Source organism: Perissodus microlepis, chromosome 20 (genome assembly GCF_051167445.1).
Source record: "Perissodus microlepis isolate ML-2025 ecotype Zambia chromosome 20, ASM5116744v1, whole genome shotgun sequence".
Classification (NCBI taxonomy): domain Eukaryota; kingdom Metazoa; phylum Chordata; class Actinopteri; order Cichliformes; family Cichlidae; genus Perissodus; species Perissodus microlepis.
Genome location: NC_140480.1, coordinates 32531496 through 32554999, shown reverse-complemented (window position 1 = coordinate 32554999; position 23504 = coordinate 32531496). Strand labels below are relative to the sequence as shown.

Genomic DNA, 23504 nt, shown 5'->3' with positions numbered 1-23504 from the left:
TATAGCGCAGACCCAGCTGCTGGCCACCATGTAAACACACACACACACACACGGTGTCACCCGTCCACTCACACTGATCCCAAACCAGCTGTTACTTTACACTCGCAGTTCTGATTTTACACGGTGCCACACACACACACACACACACATAGAGACGTGGTGCTGATGGAGGATGTGACCGACAGCCCGCTGCCCCTGAGCCCGGACAGTAGGCTGCATGGGTCGGCTGTGGATCTGCTGACAGCGCCGTTTGTACCTGCAAGAGGAACAAAATGAAAAAAACAGAAACCGCTCCGACAAACCGGGTTTCTCGGTCAAAACGGCCGAGCGCACACATGCACGCGCGCGCCCCGGAGCCGAGCAAATAAAAGCCAAACCGGGACCCCCCTCTGCTGTTCCGTTACCTTCATAATTCCTGCCGAGTCCCCCTCCGGTTCTCCGCTCCGGTTTAAATCCTCTCCGGGCTTTTAGCGTATTGATCGCTCCCTCGGTGCTGCTGCCGCTGCTGCTGCTGCGTGCATGCGCGAGGAGCGTGCGCGCCGAGAGAGAGAGAGTGAGTGAGAGAGAGGGGGGGGGGGGCGTGTGCGCGATCTCCACTGCAGGTAAAAATGCAAAGCGCTGAAAGGTGGAAGACCACACACACACTGTTACACAGAAACAGTGAGCGCAACGTACACGTGTCTTTCTGTATGACTGAGTGTGTGTGCGTGTGTGATGCCCGCAGGTAACTGTGCAGCAGCAGCAGCAGCAGCACCAGCTTAATGGGGCTTTACTACACTGTGAAAGCAATGACAAGTTAATGTCTCTCTACCGCCCTCCCTCTCTCTCCTCACACACAGCGGAAAGAGGGTCTGATGATAATGTGTAAGGGGTGGTGGTGGGGGGGAGCTCCACCTTCAGAGGGAGGAGTCTGCGTGATGTGTGGGGGGTGTGGTTGGGGCAATAGGCTGACATCAGCGAGTGTGAGTATCTGTGTGTATTGTTAGTGTGTGTGCTCTTGTGTTAGTGATATTGTGGGGACATCAGTCGGTTTGCGTACTCACGTTGTGGGGACTCGGCTCCCTCTGGGGGACAAAACCAAAACCTCATTATGTAATTCATCACATTTCAGTACTCACACTGGGTTTGAGGTTACAGGAACATGACTGTGTGTGTGTGTGTGTGTGAGCCATAGCTATAAACTGATAGTTCTGTGCAACACTGCAGGGGCCCGACTATGCCCACAGGGTTCAAATGCTTAACAGGCAGTTTATCCTCGCCATTGTCGTCCTTGCGAACAGAGGCTCGCGCCAAAAATGACATCACAACTGCTTGTCGTGCACCTCTATTAACCTGCCACATGCAGCGCAGCATCAGCCTCTGTGTGTATTTTCAGCTATATGAGCACGGGAGGACAGAGATTCAGAGACGTTACAGAGGAAGATACAACAGCTGGAGAAAACGAAATGCACTGCTGTGAACTTTGGAAAAACTCTGTTTCCTTTTTCAAATTCTCCTTTTCCTTTTTTCTGAATTTAGTGGAAGGTTTCAGCTCTAGGAGTATAAATGGTTGTGGATTGTGTTGATGTCACATTGAATTGGTGCATCTAAGAGACAAAATAGCACAAAGTAAGATCAAAGAAACTTCAGAAGGACGACAGAAACAGATACAAAGAGATGTAAGACAACAAAAAAGACTCACAAGTTGACACAAAGTGACGCATACTTCACAAAGTTTATTCATCACAGCAATGTTAAGTAAGGACCTCAGTTCAAAGCATGGCTCTTCTGGTGTGCTTCCTGCAGGTTGCTCCTCCGCTTTTGACTGCAGAGTTCCTGATGTCCTTCAGGTCTGTAGATACGTCTTCATGCTAAAGAGAAATAAAAAAGATCCTCAAACAGAGAAACACCGGACAACACATAGTTTCAAACTCTGCCTTTAGTAAAACATACACCTTGTGTATGTTTTATCCATTCATCCATCCATCTTGTATCGCATATGAGGGTCTGGATTTATTGCTTATTATTAGAGGTGTTTTATTTTGTAATTCCTCTTCTTTTGTTCTGTTTCTTGCCGGTTTTCTTCCTCTCCTGCTCTCTAACAGTCACTTGCTCACCTGAGTGGATATGTGGTTAATTGGCTGAGTAGGTTTTACATCTGTCCATCTGTTTGTTCCTGATTAATTGTTATTTGTTTCCTGTTGTTTCTTTTTTATTTTCTAAGTACTGATTTTTGACTCAGGCCAAGGCAACATGTATTACTCCTATGCGAGTCTCTGATTGGATAATATTGTCACTGGTCATGGTCACTGTGATCCATCATCCGTGATTAAGTGCGCTCGAAACGTCACATTTACTACTAGATGCAATAAACGAGGAAACTAGATTTCTGTAGTGTGTAAATGGTTAATTCTATGTAAATGGTTAATATCATTGTCTGTATTTGTATGACCTTTGAAATGTCCTCAGACTCCTGCGTCTTGACTCCAACCGGCACCCTGGTTTATGACAATGATCAGGCCAGAGAATGGACTTAGCAGACTCAGACCTATTCAACACTCCCTCGCTCTCAGAGAGGCTCAGCTGGGTAGCTACAACACATCTCTGGACAGCTATTTCGTGTTCAGTTCTTCAGTTTCCCAGTCTGTCAGTTCTCCACCTGTCATGGTCCTCCAGTCTTCCCCTGCTGACTCCCTCTTTCTGTCGTTCTCTCCTCTTTGATGCTCTCTCTGTCCCTCTGTGTATATGAAAGCATGTATGTGAACAATTAAAACACCTTTGTGTTTCAGGGGCGGGGTCTCTTCTGGATTCCTGCACTTTGGTCCTGCACACCTGAAAGTGATGAACTCACCTGTTGGTAATCACCTGATTCTCTGGCTACGAAAGACCAAGTCAGACCTTCAGTTGATGCCTGATTGTTGAACTATCACTATCACTGCTTCCTTCAACATGTGTGTTTGCTCTGTTTCACTCCATTAACATTACTTACATTTCTTTCTCTTCTCTGCAGAAACCTGGAGGTGGATCCGAGAGAGATTGTTGTGGAGAAAGGAAACTCTGGATTAACCTGTTGGAGCTTTGAGCTTTGCTACTTGGAAACCCTTTCTGTCTCAAGCCTAGTTTCTGACTTTCTTGTAAATAAACCTATTCAACTTTTGTTCAGAGTCCTGTGTCGTGAGTCCAACACAAACCCTAGTTTATGACAGAGACACCCAGAGGACCAAAGTAAACGAACATACACCAGCTAGCACATTGACAGTTTTGCTGTCATCTCCTTACCACAGCAAACTCATCACTTCACTACTCTACTCCCACTTATGAACATGATGCTTATGAACTCCCACTTCAGTTTTCGAGTCATCCACAAGCTCAGAGAGAGCAATCTGGCTGAGACTCATGACCAATATTCCCTCTAATTTTTAATGTGTCTGAGCGAACACACAAACTCCCTGAGCGATCCCTTGGACCACTGTGAGCGACATCAGACGTGTGCACCATCTAATCCATCCAAGTTACATGGTTTATTAAAATAATCAAATTACAGCATTTACATTTATGTTAGACTACTTTTAATTAACCGCTTTAGCCCACTTACAATGAAAATTAAAAAAAATCTAGTCATTGACCTGTGCAGCATGTTAACACTATTGGAAGTAAAAATAACTTGAACTCCAATTTTGAAAACACAACACACACACACACACACATATATATATATATATATATATATATATATATATATATCTGACTTGTATAATGAGTATGAGTCTGTGGTCTGGGAGAGAGTCCTGTAACTCTCTGTCTGCAAAATACAGTAAATAATGACCAATGTTAATTATATAGTTACTTCTTCAAAAAAGTAACTCAGTTTGGCAAACAACAAAGTTTTTTGCAGTTTTTTTTTTTAAATGCAGCCAATGCGTTTTTTTAAAACAAACATTTCAATCTATTTACAGAACAATCAGCTGTTCTGCATTAAATTTGATGCCACACAAATTATTTGTGCCACTCCAAAAATAATTTCTGTCCACTATGAGATAAAGGAGAACAACAGCCTGATACCTGCAGGCCTGACAACATGAGATGTATCACTCCTGTAACACCTGTAACATTCAGCAGTCGCCTCATTGTTCTGACACACACAACAAAACTATTGACTACACTACACACTAACTACACAATATTTGCGCTAAACGTCTCAAATCTCTCACATCTCAAAACACCGCCGTCACTCCTAAAACTTCCCCCCGTTTCTTAACAACTAAATGCCATGTTGCCATATCATTTTTTTTGATTGGTCAACATGGTACTTTTTTCCACCAATAGGAAAGGGTGGGGTTTTTTGGTTTTGGTTTTGCTCACAGGCTTTCGAGCGTTTTCCTTATAAAACACAGTTTTTACCGTTTCTTCCCGCAGTAAATATAAACAACAATAGTATTCAGGAAGAAAACCAAACATTGCAGATATTTTTATCATAACTCTGGTTTTACGTGGCCGATCAACACAAAATCAAAACTGGTATAAAGTCCACACTTTTTCTGTCAGTTGTTCCGTCTGTCCTGCTCACATCTCCAATGGTTGTACACGTGGTCATTAACGTGGCTTCGCTTCACATCAGCCACGCCGCTTTGCTAGCTAAAACACCGGTGTCGGCACATAAGGATGCTGTCATAGCCTGCCAACGACGTTGATTAGCTGCGTATATACGAATGTGAATCGCATCATTGGCTGGACTATGGGATACGGTGGCATCGTTCTAATCCCATACGGGAGCAGCCAGTCACTTACTGACTAACACTGCAAAACAGAATTGTTAAAGTTTTAATTTTAATTTCAATTCAGGTTAGTTTTTTTTTTGTGCGCAACGCACATTTTCTGTGCGCAGAGACCGTGCCAGCAGTGCGCAATTGCGCACATGCGCAGCTTAGAGGGAACATTGATCATGACCTCAGACTTACAGGAGAGTGTGCTGCTCATTCTGACCAAAATAAAAGAATAAATCTGCAGTCAGATTCCTCACCGCTGCGAGCAAGTGTAAAACTATTATGTCTGCTAAACATCACATAATGTCTTTACATGTCTTTAAAAGAAGGAGACTTCAGCATTTTTAAAATAAATGAAAATGTGTAATTTAAATTAACATTGGACACATTCAAAGTAAAAATGATCATCTCTCTCTTGTGGTGGTGTTATGTGTTCTCATACTCTAAATATATAAATATGAATCGCATAAAGTTTTATTACTATTATGTTTTCAGTCTTATCGAGTGGGTGGATGGGACTCTACCCTGTCTGTGGTCTCTGTGGTGATTTACAGGTGGATACGCTAATAAATAGCTCTTTGTTTCTGCGGTATGAGCTCTCCTGGGAAACACACACACACACACACACACACACTGTTTGTATTTCAGTGTGGTGGTATGTTTGCAAGAACTACTGCAGTCCCAGGTCCTTGACCCTGAACCTGCACCTGACTCTAAATTGAATCTTAAAACTGGTCTAAATCCTCAAAATTAAGACTGTAAGCAAAGTCCCCAAAAGGTTTTAAACGTGTGCTGGTCCTCACAAAGACAGGCATACAGGCGCGTGCACACACACACACACTCTCTCTCTCTCTCTCTGGTCCATTAGTGTCTCCGTACTGTCATATGAGACCTAATGAGCACTTCATCATTTGTAGTGTGTGTTCCTGTACATTTATCTGTGTAAGGAGGAACTGAAGCTTCAGATCTTGACAGTGACGTCTGAAGACATTCTGCACAACAAATATCAAGATCCGAGTGAGGGAATATCCCATTTAGAAATAAAACTCCTACATTCAAAATCTTACACGGCTTCAAACTCAGCTTATGTTCCTTCAGCTGCTCATAGAGTCACACCTATTCAATCTGAAACTGTCGGTGCATTAATCTGCCGAAGCATAACACGCTTATATGAGAAAAACAAGTTGGCCTCTTTTTCTCCATTAATGAGCCCGTTAACTTAGATTTCCGAGAAAACTTTTCATTAAAAAACAAATCTGCTGCATTTTTCTGTTAATGAGATATTTTAAAATCCTAAACAAGTCTCACTTCAGAGCTCGATTTGCCTTCCCTGCTTACTTTAATCCATTTTTTTAAAAATAGTTTGGATCTGAAACACTGAGATACTTGCATGTTTGAGCAATAATATTGTTGGAGGGCTCAGCTAATTAGCAGCAGAAGCTGTAGGCCCTCCTCCATGCTGGACTTTGGGGTCTCATTAAGTCAGAAAAACAGCGTTTTTTTGTGTGTTCATGAAAGGGTTGCTCAGAACTTCTCCTGTTCTGTTTTATTACTTTAGATGGACTATATCTCATTATCTCAGGAAAACAAGTCTCTATGTTTTTGTTTTTTTACCCCCTCAATAAATGCGTTATGCTCCTCTACTAATTACAGTTGTGTTTTCAAGGTTGTTTCAGCCTGGTTATTGTATAAAGCAGCACCAATCCACTGATCTATGGTCCTTACTAACTTTCGGAGCCTGTCCACAGAAAATGGACATTTTCCAGGAGAGTTTTCATTTACTGGCTTTATAAGGCAGGAATTTGTCCACAAACATCACTTTTGTTTCATCACCCATCTAAATCAATAAATCCAGGTGTTCCAATCACTTCCATGACCACTGGTGTATAATCAAGCACCCAGGCATGCAGACTGCTTCTACAAACATTTGTGAAGGAACGGGTCACTCTCAGGAGCTCAATGAATTCCAGCGTGGTCCTGTGATAGGATGCCACCTGTGCAATGAGTCACTAAATATTCCACAGTCAGCTGTTAGTGATGTTATAACAAAGTGGAGGCAACTTTAAATGACAGTAACTCAGCCAGGAAGTGGTAGGACATGTAAAATCACAGAATGGGGTCAGCAGGTCTGAGCTCACAAATGCTTTCCTGGAAGAATGATCAAAATGGATTAAGAATAGGATGTCACAAAAGTTCAGATGTATGTGAGGACAGATGAGTGAATATTCAGTTTTCAATTCAAATGTATTTACACAGCACCAAATCACAACAACAGTTGCCTCAAGGTGTTTCATATTGTAAGGTAGACCCTGCAATAATACATACAGAGAAAAACCCAACAATCATATGACCCTCTGTGAGCAAGCACTTTGGCAACAATGGGAAGGAAAAACTCCTTTTTAACAGGAAGAAACCTCCAGCAGAACCAGGCTGACGGGGGGGAGGGGCCATCTGCTGTGACCGGTTGGACCAGTGGTTCCCAAAGTGGGGGGCACACACAGCCATTGCAGCAGGGGGTGGTATGAATAAAAGAAAAAGAAATAAAAAAGAATGCTTGGACACTGCTAGCATAATGGACAGGTTTCTTGACGGCGTTCCCAAACAAATGCAAAGCAGAGGTTGAAACATCGCCAAATATGCTTCCAAGCCAAAGACTAGAACATATGATGAAGCATATCTTGCCTTTGGCTTCACCTGCACAACAGCTGTCGTGCCAAGGGTAGGTCTCCCTGACAGAATTATTTCCCCCTGTACATGAAATTCATAGTCAGTTTGAACCTCTGTATGTTCTGTATGTGTGGCGTAGAGCATATAGAGGAGGTGAAGGTGAAGTTCATCAAAGAGCGCGCTGGTTTAGTGGGTAAAATGGTGACCGTAGGGCCAGGGTGCAGTAGGACCGGGTTCAAGTCTGAACTGCAGCCTCTCTGCATGTCTTCCTCTCTCTCTGCTTTACTGTCTCTATGAAAAAAGGCCCAAAATAATAATTTTTAAAAAGCACACACCTTCAAACACAGGTGTATGCACACACCTCAATGCTGTCATTGCAAAGGTTGACAGACTCCACTGGAAGACTTTTTATTTAAAACTCTCGAGAGAGGAAAACAATCACACAGAAAACCCCACGAGTCTTCTAGGATCTAACGTCGTCTTCATGCTCTGTAATTTTCCTCGCCTTCTCCTTCTCCTTTCTACTAATACCTCGTTTGTATCTCATCTGCATCTTCCTTCTCTTTTCTTTTCTCTAGACTATCTTTCATTTTCTTTCTTCTACCCTATTTTCCATCTTCTTTGTGGTCTACACTGGTTGTGACGCCGTTTTAATCCAGCAGGAGGCAGCAAAGATCAGTTTTTAATACAAAAGATGATGTCATCATCCATATGGATTATGGGGAAAAAATTGAGACAGACAGGATTTATTGTGATACTGTGATACTTAGACTGCAGATGGTTTGCCTGACTATTAATATGTTTGTTTCTGGCATTAGTTACTTTTACGACGTTGACGTTTATAACTTTTGCTTTTGGTTGTTTCTGTGTTTCATTTTTATTTTTATTGTCTTTACTTTTGTCTCTCTGCCTGTGTATGTGCCGCATCTCTGGGCTGTTTTTCAATCGCTCCCTGCAGGTCCTGCTCTGACCACTTGGTCTTGCAGAAACTTATGTGTTCAACATACATACTTATAATAAGAATAAAACAGTGTCACAACAAATGAAAGAAAAAAAAAGATAAAAGTAGAATAAAAATAATGATAAAAAGCCCCAAAGTGGATATTGGTCATTAAGGCGATGGTTTGCAGTAGGAATAGACGAAGTCTCGAATCTTTCGGTTCTCCTTACAGCTACTCTAAAACAACAGCCAGAGGGTAAAGAGTCAAACTCACTGTGGACTGGGTGGTTAAAAGTAATAACAGAATGAGCCTTTAACAGCTCATGGTTGTTAAAAGTGCCCAAAAGCCCGTCTTGCCAACATCCTGAGATTTTGCTGGCAGGTTTTACCAGAAGTCACAATCCATTTTTGTTGTTTAGAGTCCTATTACCAAACCAGGCAAAGATACAAAAGGAAAAAACTGATTCAATAAAACTTCTGTAAAATAAAGATGACTTTTCAGAAAGTTCTCATCTTCCTTAAAAATCATTCTTTGCTGAACTTTTGCATCAGCATGAGGTTTAAAATACAGAAATCCAGTTAAACCCAATGTTCTGGATGGATGAGTAACAATAAATAAATGAATAAACGACTGGACTGATGTTAAACTTTTTTCCTTTCTTTTTCTTTCTTTGTTTTTTAGACCAGGGTGTTTAGTTCTGCTATAAAGGTGCATATGGAAGCCAGCCTCAAATGGACATAAGAGGAACTGCAATCATTTTTGAAACTTCCATGTTGACTTCTTTCAGACCTCTGGAGAGTGGCACATGATTGTCACATGCTTTCTACCTGGAAACTGATCTTTAGCTCCAGCTGCTACACATTCAGTAAAGTGGTGGGTTTTATTTAAAACAGGCTGGAAACACAAAAATCTAATTTTTTTTAACACTTTTTGGTTTGACTTGGAAAAGAAGATTATGCATGAACCAAAGGATTGGTTTTAACAGTAAATATCCGAAATGCTTTCAGGATTGAGTTCAGACTGTTTTTTTATTCTATCCTTTATTTAGAGAGAAACAACAAACGAGTGAAAGGAGAGAAAGAGGTAAATCCTCTCTGAGTCCAGCAGCAGCAGCACCGAGGATTATAAGGGGCTTAATATAGAAGCTTAGGGACACACACACACAAACAAACACGCACACACGCTGCCCTGCATCCTCTCATCTCTGATCTGATGGGGACATAGCTTCCGTCCATCCATCCATCTGTAGTCTCGATCACAAGTATGTGGACGGTGCCATGTTTTTTTCTGTTTCAGCTCATCCAGGCTGAGGCAACATTAAAGTCTGAGCAGGTTTCCATTAGTGTACAAAGAATATTTGGAGACACAGACCTTGAGGTTATGGTGAAAGTGAGACATAAAGAAAGCTTATCGGACACCTTCAGTGACTCAAGTCTAAAAGGCAATTTCTCCATAAAGGCTAAACTTAAACTCGATCCTGCTTTGAACGTTTTCTTTTCAACACGTTCTCACTCCCTAAGAATTTTTAGGTGACAAATCGTCAACATTTTACGCTTTCGGGTACCCAACACGTTCCTAAATGACGACATCGGGAAAAGGAGAACACGTGAGAACCGTTTGGACTCAATCTACACATGTTCGTTCATTTTCTTAAAATCGCTTTGGAAAAACACTATTTTACATCATTTAACTGCTGGTTCAGGTTAGCAATAAGGTTAGGGTTAGGGATAAGGTTTGGTTTAGGGCTGGAATACATGGCTGGAACGTCTATTACCGCAGGACCGTCATTCCACTGGAATTCAGCCATAACCCTGCATGGACCGTAACAACACGGAAGGTCATTCTGGAGGTTATCCACTATGAAAATCTTGCCTCAGTAGGACACAGCAGAGAGTTTTCCTGTGCACTGAAAAGTCTGCTGGCATGACAGCTGCTGCACCCAAAGATTAGATTGTGTATTTACTGAATATTGTCCTGAAACTCTTTGAAAGTTTTCTAGGACTTTTTCCAGGGCTTTTGGTAGAGGCACTCTGCATCCTTCTCTGTATACTCTGAACTCATTCTCTGCCGCTGTTAGTCTCCTCTGAGGCCTTTTCCAAACCGCAGCCTCAATTCATGCTGACGCCACCTGTCGCTAAATACTGTCAAACCTAAATGAGGATGTGGTCTCAGCTAGTGCAATGTACAGTTTGCCATCTTTGTACTGTTAATGTTTGTCTCCTGAACTGAATTTAAACCACTAAAACTAATACAATGTTCATTAAAACTGCATCTTTACACAGAAATCTTACCTCCACTGTCAGCTTCTTACATGCAGCTTGTCCAAAACACCCTCTGCATCAGGGTTACTGGTGAAAACCCGGCTGATTGTTTTATAAAAGCAAAAGAAATGATTTCCTTGAAAAATGTAATCACTGCTAGTCATGAAACAAAATGCAAACGAAATGTTTCCAAAAATGTGAGAACTATTTGTAAAATGTCACTGAAAACAGAAACATTTAACTGACAGCAGAACAAATACAACATATCAGCATATCAAATCTGAAACAAAGACCACTGTTGATAAATACACAAATAAATACTCATTTTAAATTTAATGCCAGGAATAAAAAAAACAAACAAACTAACTGTATCACTTCTTCTTTTTTAAATAACTCTGTTGATTTTGTGGAAAAAAGTTTTGAAAGAAAAATGTTTCCCCATTCCTCCCCCATATAGGATCCAAGCTGCTTTATTCATTTTTATTTCATAACATTTCAAATATTTTCAGTGGGGTGAAAGGTGTGGGCTGCAGGAGGCCAGTTGTGCCTTCACAGATATGAAAGCCACCTGCGCCATGTGCACGTGGATTCTGATAATAATGTGTCTCCTCTTCATCGCAGGTTTCAGTCATTTCCAAAAATGATTTCAGTTATTTCCGATTGGCTTGTTTTCACATTAATGAATTTTTTCTTTGCATTGTATAGTTTTAATCTGCACTTGTGAATGCAGGAATGAACTGTTTGCTCACAGTGATTTTCACATCTGCTCCTGAGAACATGCAGATATTTCCAAAGCAGTCTGTTTTTAAAGATCACCAGCAGTTAATATTAGTCTGCAGTCTTGTCCCAGGTGTATAGAGATTTCTCTGAATTCTCTGAATCTTTAATGATATTATCTACGGTACATGATGAAATCTCCAGATTCTTAATTTCTTTACCTAGTGGCCCACGTAGTCATCTATAGAGCTTTAAACCTCTTCCCATCTTTAACCGTGACAGAGCCTCTCTGCCATTTTTATGCCCTTAAACCTTAAACCTGATTAAGTTTCAGGGTTTGGAAGATGCTCGGTCATGTGTTTTATTGACAGCCCTGCCCTCTCTACTTTTTGTAGAGACTTTATGCTAGCATCAAATTCAAAATGTTAACGTTAAAAATAAAAATACTCCTTTTAACATTTGATATGTTGTATTTGTGCAATTTTAGTTAAATATTGGGCTTTTTTATGTTTTACACTTTTAAGCTTTTAGAGAAATTGGATCATTTTAATTGTGAAAATGATTTTCACAATTAAAAAATCTGAGCACTCAAAGCCCAAGTAAAACTTGCCACATTCACCCATTCATACAAGCACTTCCTTCTATGGTTAAGTGCTTTATTCATTCACACTCTGAGAAACTCTGGGTTAGTATCCTGCCCAAGCATATTTCCGATGTCCTCCACCAGGGCTGGACTGGGACAAAAAATCGTCCCCGGCATTTTGACTAGAGACCGGCCCCCCAGGTATTATAGGAAAAAACCCTAAAGCCTTTGAATGAAAAGAAACGCTGTTGTGACAGTGATGTACAGTCTTGTTGGTATATGTATGATTTCTATACATTTTACATCAGATAACAACTTTGGTTGTAAGATTCAGATAATTATTTAATAAAAGCTAGATATTTTAAATGAGAATAAGAAAGAAAAGTATTTCTTTGTGCCCCCCTTTCCCTGTTAATGCCCTACCTGGCCCCCTGGCAAAACTTTGCTAGACCCGCCCCTGCACAGTTACCAGCTGTCAGCTACTTAGAAAAGGATCCTGGTGTTATTTGTCTCTCAGAAACAGTTCATAACTTCCCTTCAACTCATTCATGTCACCTAAAAGGTAAACCTGTTTCTCCATCACCTGTTCAGCTCTGATGATTCAGTAAGGACATCTCCTGGTTTCATCTTCATGTTTCCCTCTCACCACACATCCAAACCGACATCATGACCAGCAGCTTTACAGCTGTGGCTCCAGCAAACATCAGCTGATACTAGAAATTAATATTAAAGAAATTCTAACAACAGCTGATCAAGCTTAAACATGCAGCTGCTGTTTAGCGCGACATCCGCTGGTTTCCTCTTTCTGGTGCAAAGTGGGCGATAAACAAACAAGAGAGAAAAGCCGATCAGCTGATCATTGATCAGTTTCATGATTGAATGAGAGAAGAAGAGGCAGCTGACAGCATAAAGACACAGAATAAATCCACCTTTGTGTCTTTTTTTCCATTCTAGCTGAAGTCCGGCACAAACTGCCCACCTGGCGGGCCCATGGCCAGTCCAGCTATGTCCTCCACAAAATCTTCCATTTCCATTTTTTTTAGAGGACACCACTGATATAACGCTGCACTGAAACTGAAATTAAAATGTAATTGCATTCTTTTTAAGTTTCTGGTACAGGCTTGTTAAAAAGACATCGCTTCCATTTTTTTAGTGATCCATTAAATAATAATTTGATCTTGTGGTCTAAAAATAAACTTTTATTGTTCGAACCCAAAGGGACAAACAGCCACGTTAAGGGTTAATAATAACACACACCTGCGCCCCACTGCAGGATTTTTGTTTAAAGAAAGAAAAATAAATAATGTATTTATTCGTCTCCTCTTTGACTCTGTGCAGGAAAATAATCTGAAAATGTGACCTGTGATTTTAGTTCATGACTAATACTTTCTCCCAGAAAAGAAAAGGAAACAGAGGGATTACATTTGTGGTCTTGGGTTTTTACCTTCCTCAGAACATTTATCATTTTAATCAGTTCTGTGATAAAGGCTCCTGTCTCTGCGCCTTTAATTCGTCTCCATTTGCCCTCCCCTTTAACACCGATGTTTTTTCTGTTTAATCCCCAATTGGGAGAGAGAGGGAGGGAGAGAGAGGTAGAGAACCTCTGACAGACAGACAGAGAGAGAGCGATGGGCAGATAGATGAAGGGAGTCAGATTAGTGAAGCGAAGCTTAAAAAGAAGCTGAATTCACCTCCTCGATCGCTGCATGTCTGGATTTATCCTTTTTTCTTCATACTTTTTAACTTCATTTCGAGGTTGATTAATTAATTGATTGATCGATGAATCGGAAAATTTAGCTGCAGCTGCATCAGAAGAAAGGTGGATTAATTTTCAGGTGCATTTGTCAGCGAAATGCGGATAAGTTGTTGGTGACTCGGAATAAAGCAGCTGATGAGGGAACCGGCAGGAAACTGATGAAAGCTCGGATCGACTGACGATGATCATCGGTGTGTGGCGCTGAGCATCAGCGAAGATGTACGAGGAGAACCACCGAAGTAAGCGCTCAGTGAATCTGTCAGTGGATCACTTGGTTAAAGTTCAGATTTCTGTGTTTCAGCTGGAGCCAGACTGGAACAGCTGTATTTTCTGTATGAAGGTCACAGCTGCGCGATTAATCGACTGGCTTTTATTTGTTCCCCTCAGAGTTATGGGAAATGCAGAAGTGATCTGAAACTAAAACTACATTTTCTCTCCAAAGAAACTCACGAATAGAATTTTAAAATCTTCTAAATGGGCACATTTGATAACATAGAAATAAAAAGTTTGAACAAACAGCACAACAGTAAATATAGGACGTGAAAACATCTGGTCCAGTTTACCATCTGATTCCCTTCACATCACCTGAACTAATGGTTCCTATCATTATGTCCTGTTTCCCTACACGCGGTAAATCCTGTGTGTGAGTGTGTGTGATGCTGCTGCAGTGTAGAGCAGAGATTCAAACCAATACATGATCTTTGTGTTTCTTTTCTACTAACTTCAGCTTCATACAGCACATCTGTGCACACCTTGAAGATTTAGAAGCTGCTGTGATCATTTAGGTCACGTTGAAGGCACGAGGAGATCTTGAGCTTTGATATCTTCATTTTCTGGAGAACACGATCCTCACGCTAAATGTTTGTCCACTTTTTAATCTTTTGTGGTCATTTCACAATTGTCGTACTTTTACCTGTGGCCTTTATGTGCTTATTTTCAGTCTCTGTGTGCTTAATTAATTTCATTTCCTTTTATAGATTTTTCAACAGCAAGTCGTTTGCATCACAAGTTCTGGTCGCTCTGGGTCCCTGAACCTGAGTTTGTCAGTCAGGTGATGATGAAAGAAAACCAGATATACTGAATCATTTTTCAGCCTCACAGTTTCTCTCTGATGAAATGAGATGAACTTGATCTCTGATCTAAAAACCAGATTTGGAGTAGAATCAACCTGTGGGTCTGCAGCTCTTTAAGGTCTGGCCTTTGTGTTTTTTCACTGTGTCTGGTTTGTAATCCAGGCTCAGGAACCAGACAGTGTGCTTTTAATGCTTAACTTCAAAGGGGTGTTTGCTGCTTACTGTGTGAAACATCACTCATTGGGGAAACTGCACTGTCCACTGAGGTGTAAAGAATATGTCATAGATGTGCCATGTGACTCGGGGGGGGGAGGGGGGTTTGTGGAGAAGAAACTGGTCCTAGACTGCTCAAAAACTTCAAGGCAGCATAGGGTGAAAAGCACTGTGCCTGTGGCCTTCTATGGCAAGTGCCAATCAGGCTCCACGGTGCCAGGCAGCAAGCACAAGGCCCACTGAAGGATGCTGGGCCCTCAGGCCACCCTCATGAAGTCTGTTTATGATTGTGTGGTCAGAAATGTTTACACCAGTGCTATCCTGGAGGTCATTTTTGTAGTTCTGGCAGCGCTCATCCTGTTCCTCCTTGCACAAAGTAGCAGTGGCTGTGTAGCAGTAGATATTACTGTTATAAGTGCAGTGAATCATGGAGGCAGAGGACCACCTCGTCGCTGTGGCCTGATCAGCTTTACTGGATTACAGTGATCTGTTCTGCTTGGATGCAGCCGTGCAGCATCTAAAGCTGTTGGATTGTGTTTATCGTTGTGCTTTATGTTGTGTTTCTGGATATGATGCAGTTGTGCATCTGTGTGGACACACTAACAGTGGTCAAGTCTTCTTAATAAGGCAGGCCTCAGATCTCAGATATGGTGGCCCTGAAATCCAAAACATGGCAATTTAAAAAGGATGACTCTGCTTCATGTCATGTTGTGAAGTTTTATATATGCATATGTGTCACATTGAGCCCTAAAGAGTTGTCAGAGCCTCAGGTAAACATTGATCAGCTGGTCATCTCTGGAGTTATGCTGTTACCACGAAGGATGACTCTAATAGCTCTAACCTGGTGACATAATGCTCCATATAGAAAATAACACACATATATATGTGACTTGGAATCACTCATTTTCATCCAAACTGAGAACATTTAACATCCTAAAGCAGCACCTGTTTCTCTGTGCATGTGTTTCCTGCTTGTATGAGTCTGTTTCTGCTGCCTGCATTTGGAGCATGTCTCCTTTAATGTTTGGGCTTTTGCTTGTTTATGTTTTCTCCTCGGGGGCATCATATTATTAACACTCAGTAACAAACAGTCTCATTTGAGCTTGAGCTGATTTATTCACAAACATAATTTAGTTTTTGCAGGTAAACGTAAAGCAGCATAAAAACATAGCAGTGGGTCAAAGTAAATCTTTATTTTGACAGATTTTCAATCAGTGGATGCTCAGTAAAGTTACTCAGGTCTGCAATAGGATGTTCCAATAAAGTTTAAATGGTTGAGGACACATGACAGTTAACAATGATCGATATCGTGTGTTTCTGAGACTGATGTTCTCCTCGAGGACCTTTCAGATCAATAAAAAGATGTTAAAGTTGTTTTAAAAAGGTAATATCATTACCATATGAGTGCCCATTTAAGTAGCACACGAGGACTCTGCAGAGTGAGTTCCTACTAGCAAGAACAAGGCTGTAATTATGTCTCTGTAAGGACCACTTTAGTCAAAATAAGGTTTTTATATCATCTGCAGCAATTTATATTCTGATGTATGGCGGTGTTTTGGAAATCCTAAAGACAAGGACAGCAGTGGCATGAATAGAAGAGGCATTATTGACAGTGGATTCAACATGGACTATGTCAGAAGTAGTACGAATAGCCTGAAATGGAGGAAAGATTCAAAGAGATTCAAAGTTGTTTTTATTCACAAATGAACGTAGATGCAAAGAGAGCTAACATCTTCTGAGCGTCTCTCTTTATCCTTTTTGAAAGAAGAATAAAAATCCAGCAGAAGTATTGGCTTGAAGTGCTCTGCCAGCAGTGAATCGGACTGCAGGTCAATGAGTTCAAGGTGAACACCACTGGATGCATTTTCCTCTTTGCAAGTGCAAGGAATGAAATGATGTGCATTTCACTCTCAGCTGTTTTGAAGTCCTTACATTGCTTTGAAAACTTACTTGCCTCATAACATTGATGAGTACCAGCTTAGGCAGTCACCTGATGTTGTGGCTTCTTTCACTGCCCACTGTTTCATTGGTATGTGAGTGTGACTATGTTTTGGAGTTAAAGTGTGGCTGCAGCTCAGGAGGTAGACGGGTCATCTCCTGATTGGAAGGTTAGTGGTTCTATCCATGGATGTCTGCATGCCAGGTCTCCTTGGGCAACATACTAACCCCAAGTTGTTCTCTAATGCATCCGTTGGAGTATGAATGTGTGTGAATGTTAGCCATGAAGAAAGTGAATGTGGCATGTTGTATAAAGCACATTGAGTGCTCCAGGAGAGTAGAAAAGCGCTATATAAGAATGAGTCCATTTACCATGTGTAAATAGGCCTTTGCGTTGCAGTTTGCTATTTAGTCCTTTTATTAATCCAGACAGCAAATTCAAGATCTGCCTTTCTTCTCACAGAATTTTTGATTTTCTGCTTTCAGGTCCCAGACTATTTTTAGCACTTTGCCCAGGCTGAGCCACCTGTTATCTGTGTGCCTATGTCACCAGCTTCAGTCTCATCCTCCTCCAAAAGTGCAACACACTGTCTGTGATTCAGTGTTCTTACCCTCAATTTTTCAATTCAACTAAACACATCAAAGTGCTAAAGGTAAAGACCATAATAGGCAATAACAGACAGAACAATCAGATGACTCCCTACGATCAAGCACCCTGATCCAAATTTTTTCCCCTGGAGCAAAGATATCAATTTCAGTTCTGAGTTCATTTTAGCCACTTTGTCTTGGTTCCCCTTCAAAAGTCTAACATTTTAAGATATAATATTAGGACAGCCATTCACTGTAACATCTGCCAGTTTGTGAAGAGTCAGCCCCTTTCACCATACCAGCACCGCCATCAGTTTTAACCCTTAGCCTTATGGCTGATTTAGGGTAAGTGAAACCAGACAATTGAATGATATCCTGGCTATGGTGAGCTTACTTTGTAGCCCAGGGCACAGAAGGGTATCAGCATAGCTGATGTGGGCTGCTGTTGAGGTCAGCTGAGCTGTCACGATTGCTGGCTGAGCTTGGCTCTTCAAGAATTAACCGTGAGCTGTGCATGAATGGATATGGTTACTGAACTCTCCACCTGCTCTGGATCTGTTTTTTACTCCATTAATGATGTTTTCAGTGTAAACAGTTATGAAGACAGGCGGGAACTGTAAAATTCTTCATTGCTTTCTTCATAAAGTGTGCAGTCTGGATTGCCGTAGACGTTCCTGCACAATGAAAACCATTATATCTGCAGACGGAGGGATGCTACAGAACCTCAGATCTCTGTCAGGTCTGACCTCAGAGCTCAGGTGGGATGAAGTTACTGGAGGTTGTGGCTTCAATCTTTTTAAGAGGGACTCAGTTTAATCCTGATCCTGATATAGGAGGATCAGACTTTCTGCTCTCTGCTCACTGAATTAAGATGCTCTTCATGGACTTTCTGATAACGTTGTCATGGAAATTAGCCTTTCCCATGTAACTTCATCTGTTGCTGTGGCAGTAGAGTTAATCCCTCCTTTTGTTCTGAGCGCATGAAAGAAAGTTAATTTTAACACGACTTAAACCCCCAAGTAACCTTTAAGGTGAGTAGGCAGGTCCATCCTGATCCAGCTGGACTCTGAGACGCTGACAGGATTCTTTCAGTTATTTTAGTTCAGCTGATTTGTTACTGATGGCCCCTTGATGTTGACCTGAAGGATGCTATCTTTTCACATCCGCCCTTGTCTGATTTCTCAGGTGTCACTCTTTTTTTTTCATCTGAAGGCTGAGAAATCCATGTTTTAATATCTCACCCTCATGGCTTTATTTAAAAAAAGTTATTCGCAATAAATCTGTAAGTCCTTAAAAGTCTGTAACGCCCTGAAATCAGTTCCATCAAAAAGGATCCAAAAAGCTTTTCAAGCTCTGCAATTTAATCGCAACAATAGCGCTCAGACTTGCTATCATTTTTTTCCATTCCTCATTCATATAGTAGAAAGTATAGTGTATATATTATAGAACAAAAAGCCCAGAAAGACTATAACTAAGGTAATGTTTAACATACAAACACTAACATGGCTAAGAAATAATTGATAATTCAATCATTTGAATAGTCGCTTTATTTGCTGAAGATTAAAAGGTTACTATGGTCATGGTAAATCAAATGCTCAGGGTTAGCATGAAATTAACTAAATTCATTATTATTGTTATTTTTAATCTCAACAGCAGTGTGTTTTAAAATAACTAAGTGAAGTCTTTGCTTTAATGTTGCTAACAGGAGTACCGCAAAGCTCTATACTAGGTCCTCTGTTTTTCCAACTGTCATATAAACATATAAAGGAAGACATTTCAAAGCATAAAATACAAAGAAACACTGTGGAGGTTGATGTTTATAGTGCTGTTTCAAGGAAGAATACATGACCTTGCAGTTTTCATTCTTCTTTCAGTCTTAAATGTTTTACATTATATTTAGGTATAAAAACAAGCTGGTCTGCTTGCAGTTCAGGGTGGAATTTCAATTAATATTGAAAGAGATTTAAAAGCAAAATATAATTCACAGAGCACATTCTTATAGATTTTTAAAGATTTATTGTTGACAGAAGACCAGAGAGAACACCTGCGTTAGCCTTGTGGCATATGGGTCACCTGATAAATCTGGTGAGCTTTACTGGCAGTACAAATGTGAGTCTTTATTTATTACACCAAAGAGTCCTTCTGTTGGTCGAGCCGCTTATACTAGCACAAACCTAAAAACTGCATATAAAAATGCATGTAGCCATCCTGACAATACTTAAAGGTTACCTATCTACAGCATAGTTTATTTTTACTTTATTAAGAACCCCCAAAACTGACAAAGGAAGATCAGGTTACAGCATAAGTACATTGTAATTACATAACCTAGGCCATTTGGCCATTGCCATTTGCATAGGCTGGGTTCTCCATAGGTTCTGCATGGATTTGGCACAGACGTATTACTTAAACTTTAAGCCAAACATTTTGATTGTTGGGCTGTTAGTGTTTCAGTGCTGGATGTCATGAGCAAGGGAAGTGACTGAGAACCTGCAAGACAATGAGAAAATAGACATTCTAATATTAACAAATTCTTAATAACAAGCTTGTTTGCCTGAAGCATACTCTGCTTTATCATCTATTTGGCTCTAAATGGCACCATGTTTGTGGTCTGGTATAGCTCACTGGGTTGAACAGGCAGGAGAAACATATGCTATAAGGGTATTGCAAAGGCCCAAGTTCCAGTCTGCCACAGGCCATGTCTTTCCCAGCTGTCCTGTCATAATAAAAACTAAAAAAAGCTCCTGAAATAATTTAATTTACCATGATTTACAAATAAATGTATAGACTGAGTGAGCAGTAAGATAGTTTTCACATAGATTTCTATACGCGCGTTCTTCTTCTTGCTGCTAGTAGCTGCACCCTGCTGAATAAATGCATGTTTAAGGTATTTACACATTACTTATGCATGCATCTTTTAGTCCAGAGGTTCCCAAAGTGTGGTGCCCCATTGCAGGGGGGGGCGGGGGCGCGGTATGAAGAGAAGAAAAAAAAAAACGCTTGGACACTGCTAGCATAATGGACAGGTTTTTGACGGGGCGCCCACACAAACGCAAAGCAGGAGATGAAGCATATGTTTTCAAACCAACTTCCTTCCAAGCCAAAGACTAGAAAATATGGTGAAGCATGTCTTCCCTTTGGCTTCACCTGCACAAGTGCCGAGGAAGGTCTCTGCAACAGAATTAGTTTCCCCTACATCAGGAGCAGCGCTGGGCTCTCCAAATCACAGACAAACAGTATCCCACATTCTTGATTTTTAGTTCACGAACACTTCTTGTAATGACTAACTACTCCTGACATTTTGGAGATGTTAGCTCCTTATGCAGTAAAGTTACAGTGGGATACAAATAATATCAGGCTGATCCTGCCACGATTTGTTCCCCCTGTCCAAATCACGGACAAACAGTATCCCACAGTTGTTTATGTTTTTGAACCCATTTTGCACAGAGAGGCATTTTTTGAAAAATGTATTTATAGCAATGTTGAATTTTTCTTGTAAAACAAAGGGGGCCTAGCAAAAAAGTTTGGGAACCACTGTTTTAGTCTATGAATAGAATGTACATTTGTAAAAACTGAACAAAATATCTCTTCTATAACTTTTATTTTATTTGAGATAAATAGCTTTTATCTCAGTTTTGTTGATGTTGCTTATTTTGAAACATTTTAGCATAATTTCTAAGGAAATTAAACAAGAATGAATCTACTTTCACAATTAACACAGTTAAGCTTGTGTTTTGTAGGAGGAGATCTGAGCACTTGGATGATTTATCAGATAATAAACATTATAATATTGACTGGACTGACTAGAGAACTGAGTGTGGCTGCTGCTGCAGAACTGTGTTTGTGAGCAGTGAAGAAGAAAAAACTGCTCCAACATTCACTAACTGAACTGATGACCTTCCAGCTGGACCAGGCTGGAGGGTAGCGTGACACACACTAACACACACACACACACACACTGAGAATGGGCAGTGAAAAGTAGAAAGTTAACAAGGCGGATGGAGAGTTCTGTGTGAGCCATGGAATGTACCACTACACCACACACACTCACACATGTTTGCGAAGACCATCATTAAAATAATGCCAACCTGAAACTCGTTCAGTTTTTTAAGAACGATTCTTCATCTTCTCTATGAATTTATTTGGCTTTAGAAAATGTATTCACTTCTAACTAAGTGCTGCCATATTCCAAAAAAATGTCCAGAATTTCAATAAATGTCAACACTTTCCACATCATCCTTTGCCAAAAGATCCATTTAACTTTAAAAAAATGTTTTGTACTATGTGAGGTCTTTACTATAAAACCAGGTCTGAACACTCAACCTTTTAACATCTGCCTAAAAGTAAGAACTGGCTACAGCGTCCTCACAAATATAAATAAAATCGGATTGGTCCTCACAAAGACACAAGTACCTGAACACACACTCACTGTCCTCTCGATGATGCAAGCTGACTCGGGATAATTCGGGGATAATTGGATGGTTCTTGTTGTCCTGCGGGTGAAGCAGCTTCACCAGCTCTTCAATTGAGTCCTTTTATTTTCCTAAAACATAAAAACTTGTAATCATACGTTGATGCAGCTCAGAGCAGAATATGACCAAATGCATCGGTGAGAAGTTTTTCTAGTAACTACGCAGATCTGCTATAGAAATCAAAGGTCTCTACAGCGAAACTGCTTAGCAGGACTTCCTGAACTCTTGCAAAATAAAAACAAAAGCAAAGTGTAATAATACGAAGTAAACCACAATTCTGCTTTAAAATGTGTACAGCAGAAATGCTTCTTTACAGTATTGCAACCAGGATGACATCACCTGTTAATGAAATCAAAGGACTCGTACAGAAATGATCTATCCATCATAAAATAGACCCGTCTTAAACCTAACATCGTCTTTAACTCTGATGAGGACCATAATTCTCCTTTCTTCAGTGCACATTTCATATAAGGAACACTTTCCAGGTTTCCTTTACCACACATAAAGGCGTCACTGATGTAGAGATGTTACTAAGCTGGCATTTAATGAGCTTTTCAGATATTTTATAATTAGATAATGACTCTGTTAAACTATGTACAATAATACAAACAAAAACAACAACATTCAGAATCATATTTAGTGTTGTATTTCAGATCATCTCAGTAGATATTTGGGATTCAGGTATTTGTTTTAGTTTGATATTGCAAAGCATCACTTGATAGCAATAGCTGGTGCTGCTGCCTTAAAGTGCATAATAGGACTAGTGTTAGAGTTGGCGCATATAATGACTTAGACCTCAGGGGGCTCATAAATAAACAGACCTTCTGTTTTATACTTATTTTTTTAAGTTTATTAACAGGAATAAAAGCTGAGTTGAGAAACGCATTGTTTTGAAAAACTGTTTGTGTTGGGAAACTGAGTCGTATTATTTTTGCATGAAATTCTCAACACAGGTTAATTGATGGTTCTAGATGTTCTTGGTTGTGCTATGGTTGTTTGCTACCCAGCTGCCCAGTAAGCATTGGTGTAACGTTGGTTTTTGCTTGTTTTGACTTTGTTTTAAATTTGCTTTTGATCAGCGATTTTTGTAAATGTGTCCCCTTTTGTCCTCTCTACCACTCCAACCACGCTGGACAGCCTTTCTTTGTCTGGTGAGCACTGTCAATATGTCCTTTCACAGTCAATATAAATAATATATCTGTGATATATACTTACAGTATACGCTGCCTCAGTACAAATTAAAGTAAGCCTTATGAGAAAATAATAAAATTGGGACTGAGATTAGTATATGTTTTTTTCTTTTGTATAGAGGTTTTCCACCACACAGGCTCTATAAGAATAAACAACAAATAATAATATATTATTATACTATATTATACAAAACCATAATAACAAATAACAATAATAACACAAATATTCATCTTCACCCACAAAATATAAGAAACATATTTAGACAAGGCTGCACAAATAAACTGTTTGATGCTTAATACGTGTGAGGGTGTTTTTTCCCACTGACCATGAAGGCATCCATCGGTCCCACTCTGCTCTTCCCGTCT

General features: G+C 40.3%; 2 protein-coding genes across 5 annotated transcripts in view; one reads left to right on the top strand and one right to left on the bottom strand.

Moving 5' to 3' along the window:
• LOC146364974 (membrane-associated guanylate kinase, WW and PDZ domain-containing protein 3-like) overlaps positions 1–799 on the bottom strand; it is a 60908-nt gene extending 60109 nt beyond the window's left edge. For 2 of the 4 annotated variants that reach the window (XM_084917995.1, XM_084917996.1), the window contains exon 1: positions 405–799. The gene's annotated coding sequence lies outside the window, so the exon portion shown is untranslated. The remainder of the gene's footprint in view (positions 1–404) is intronic. The other 2 variants (XM_084917993.1, XM_084917994.1) reach the window with 1 other exon arrangement.
• Positions 800–13498: 12699 nt separating this feature from the next.
• cacna1fb (calcium channel, voltage-dependent, L type, alpha 1F subunit) overlaps positions 13499–23504 on the top strand; it is a 45562-nt gene continuing 35556 nt past the window's right edge. Inside the window, exon 1 of the mRNA XM_084916688.1 lies at positions 13499–13906. Within this exon, the coding sequence (XP_084772814.1) occupies positions 13885–13906 (22 nt within the window). The 5' untranslated portion in view covers positions 13499–13884. The remainder of the gene's footprint in view (positions 13907–23504) is intronic.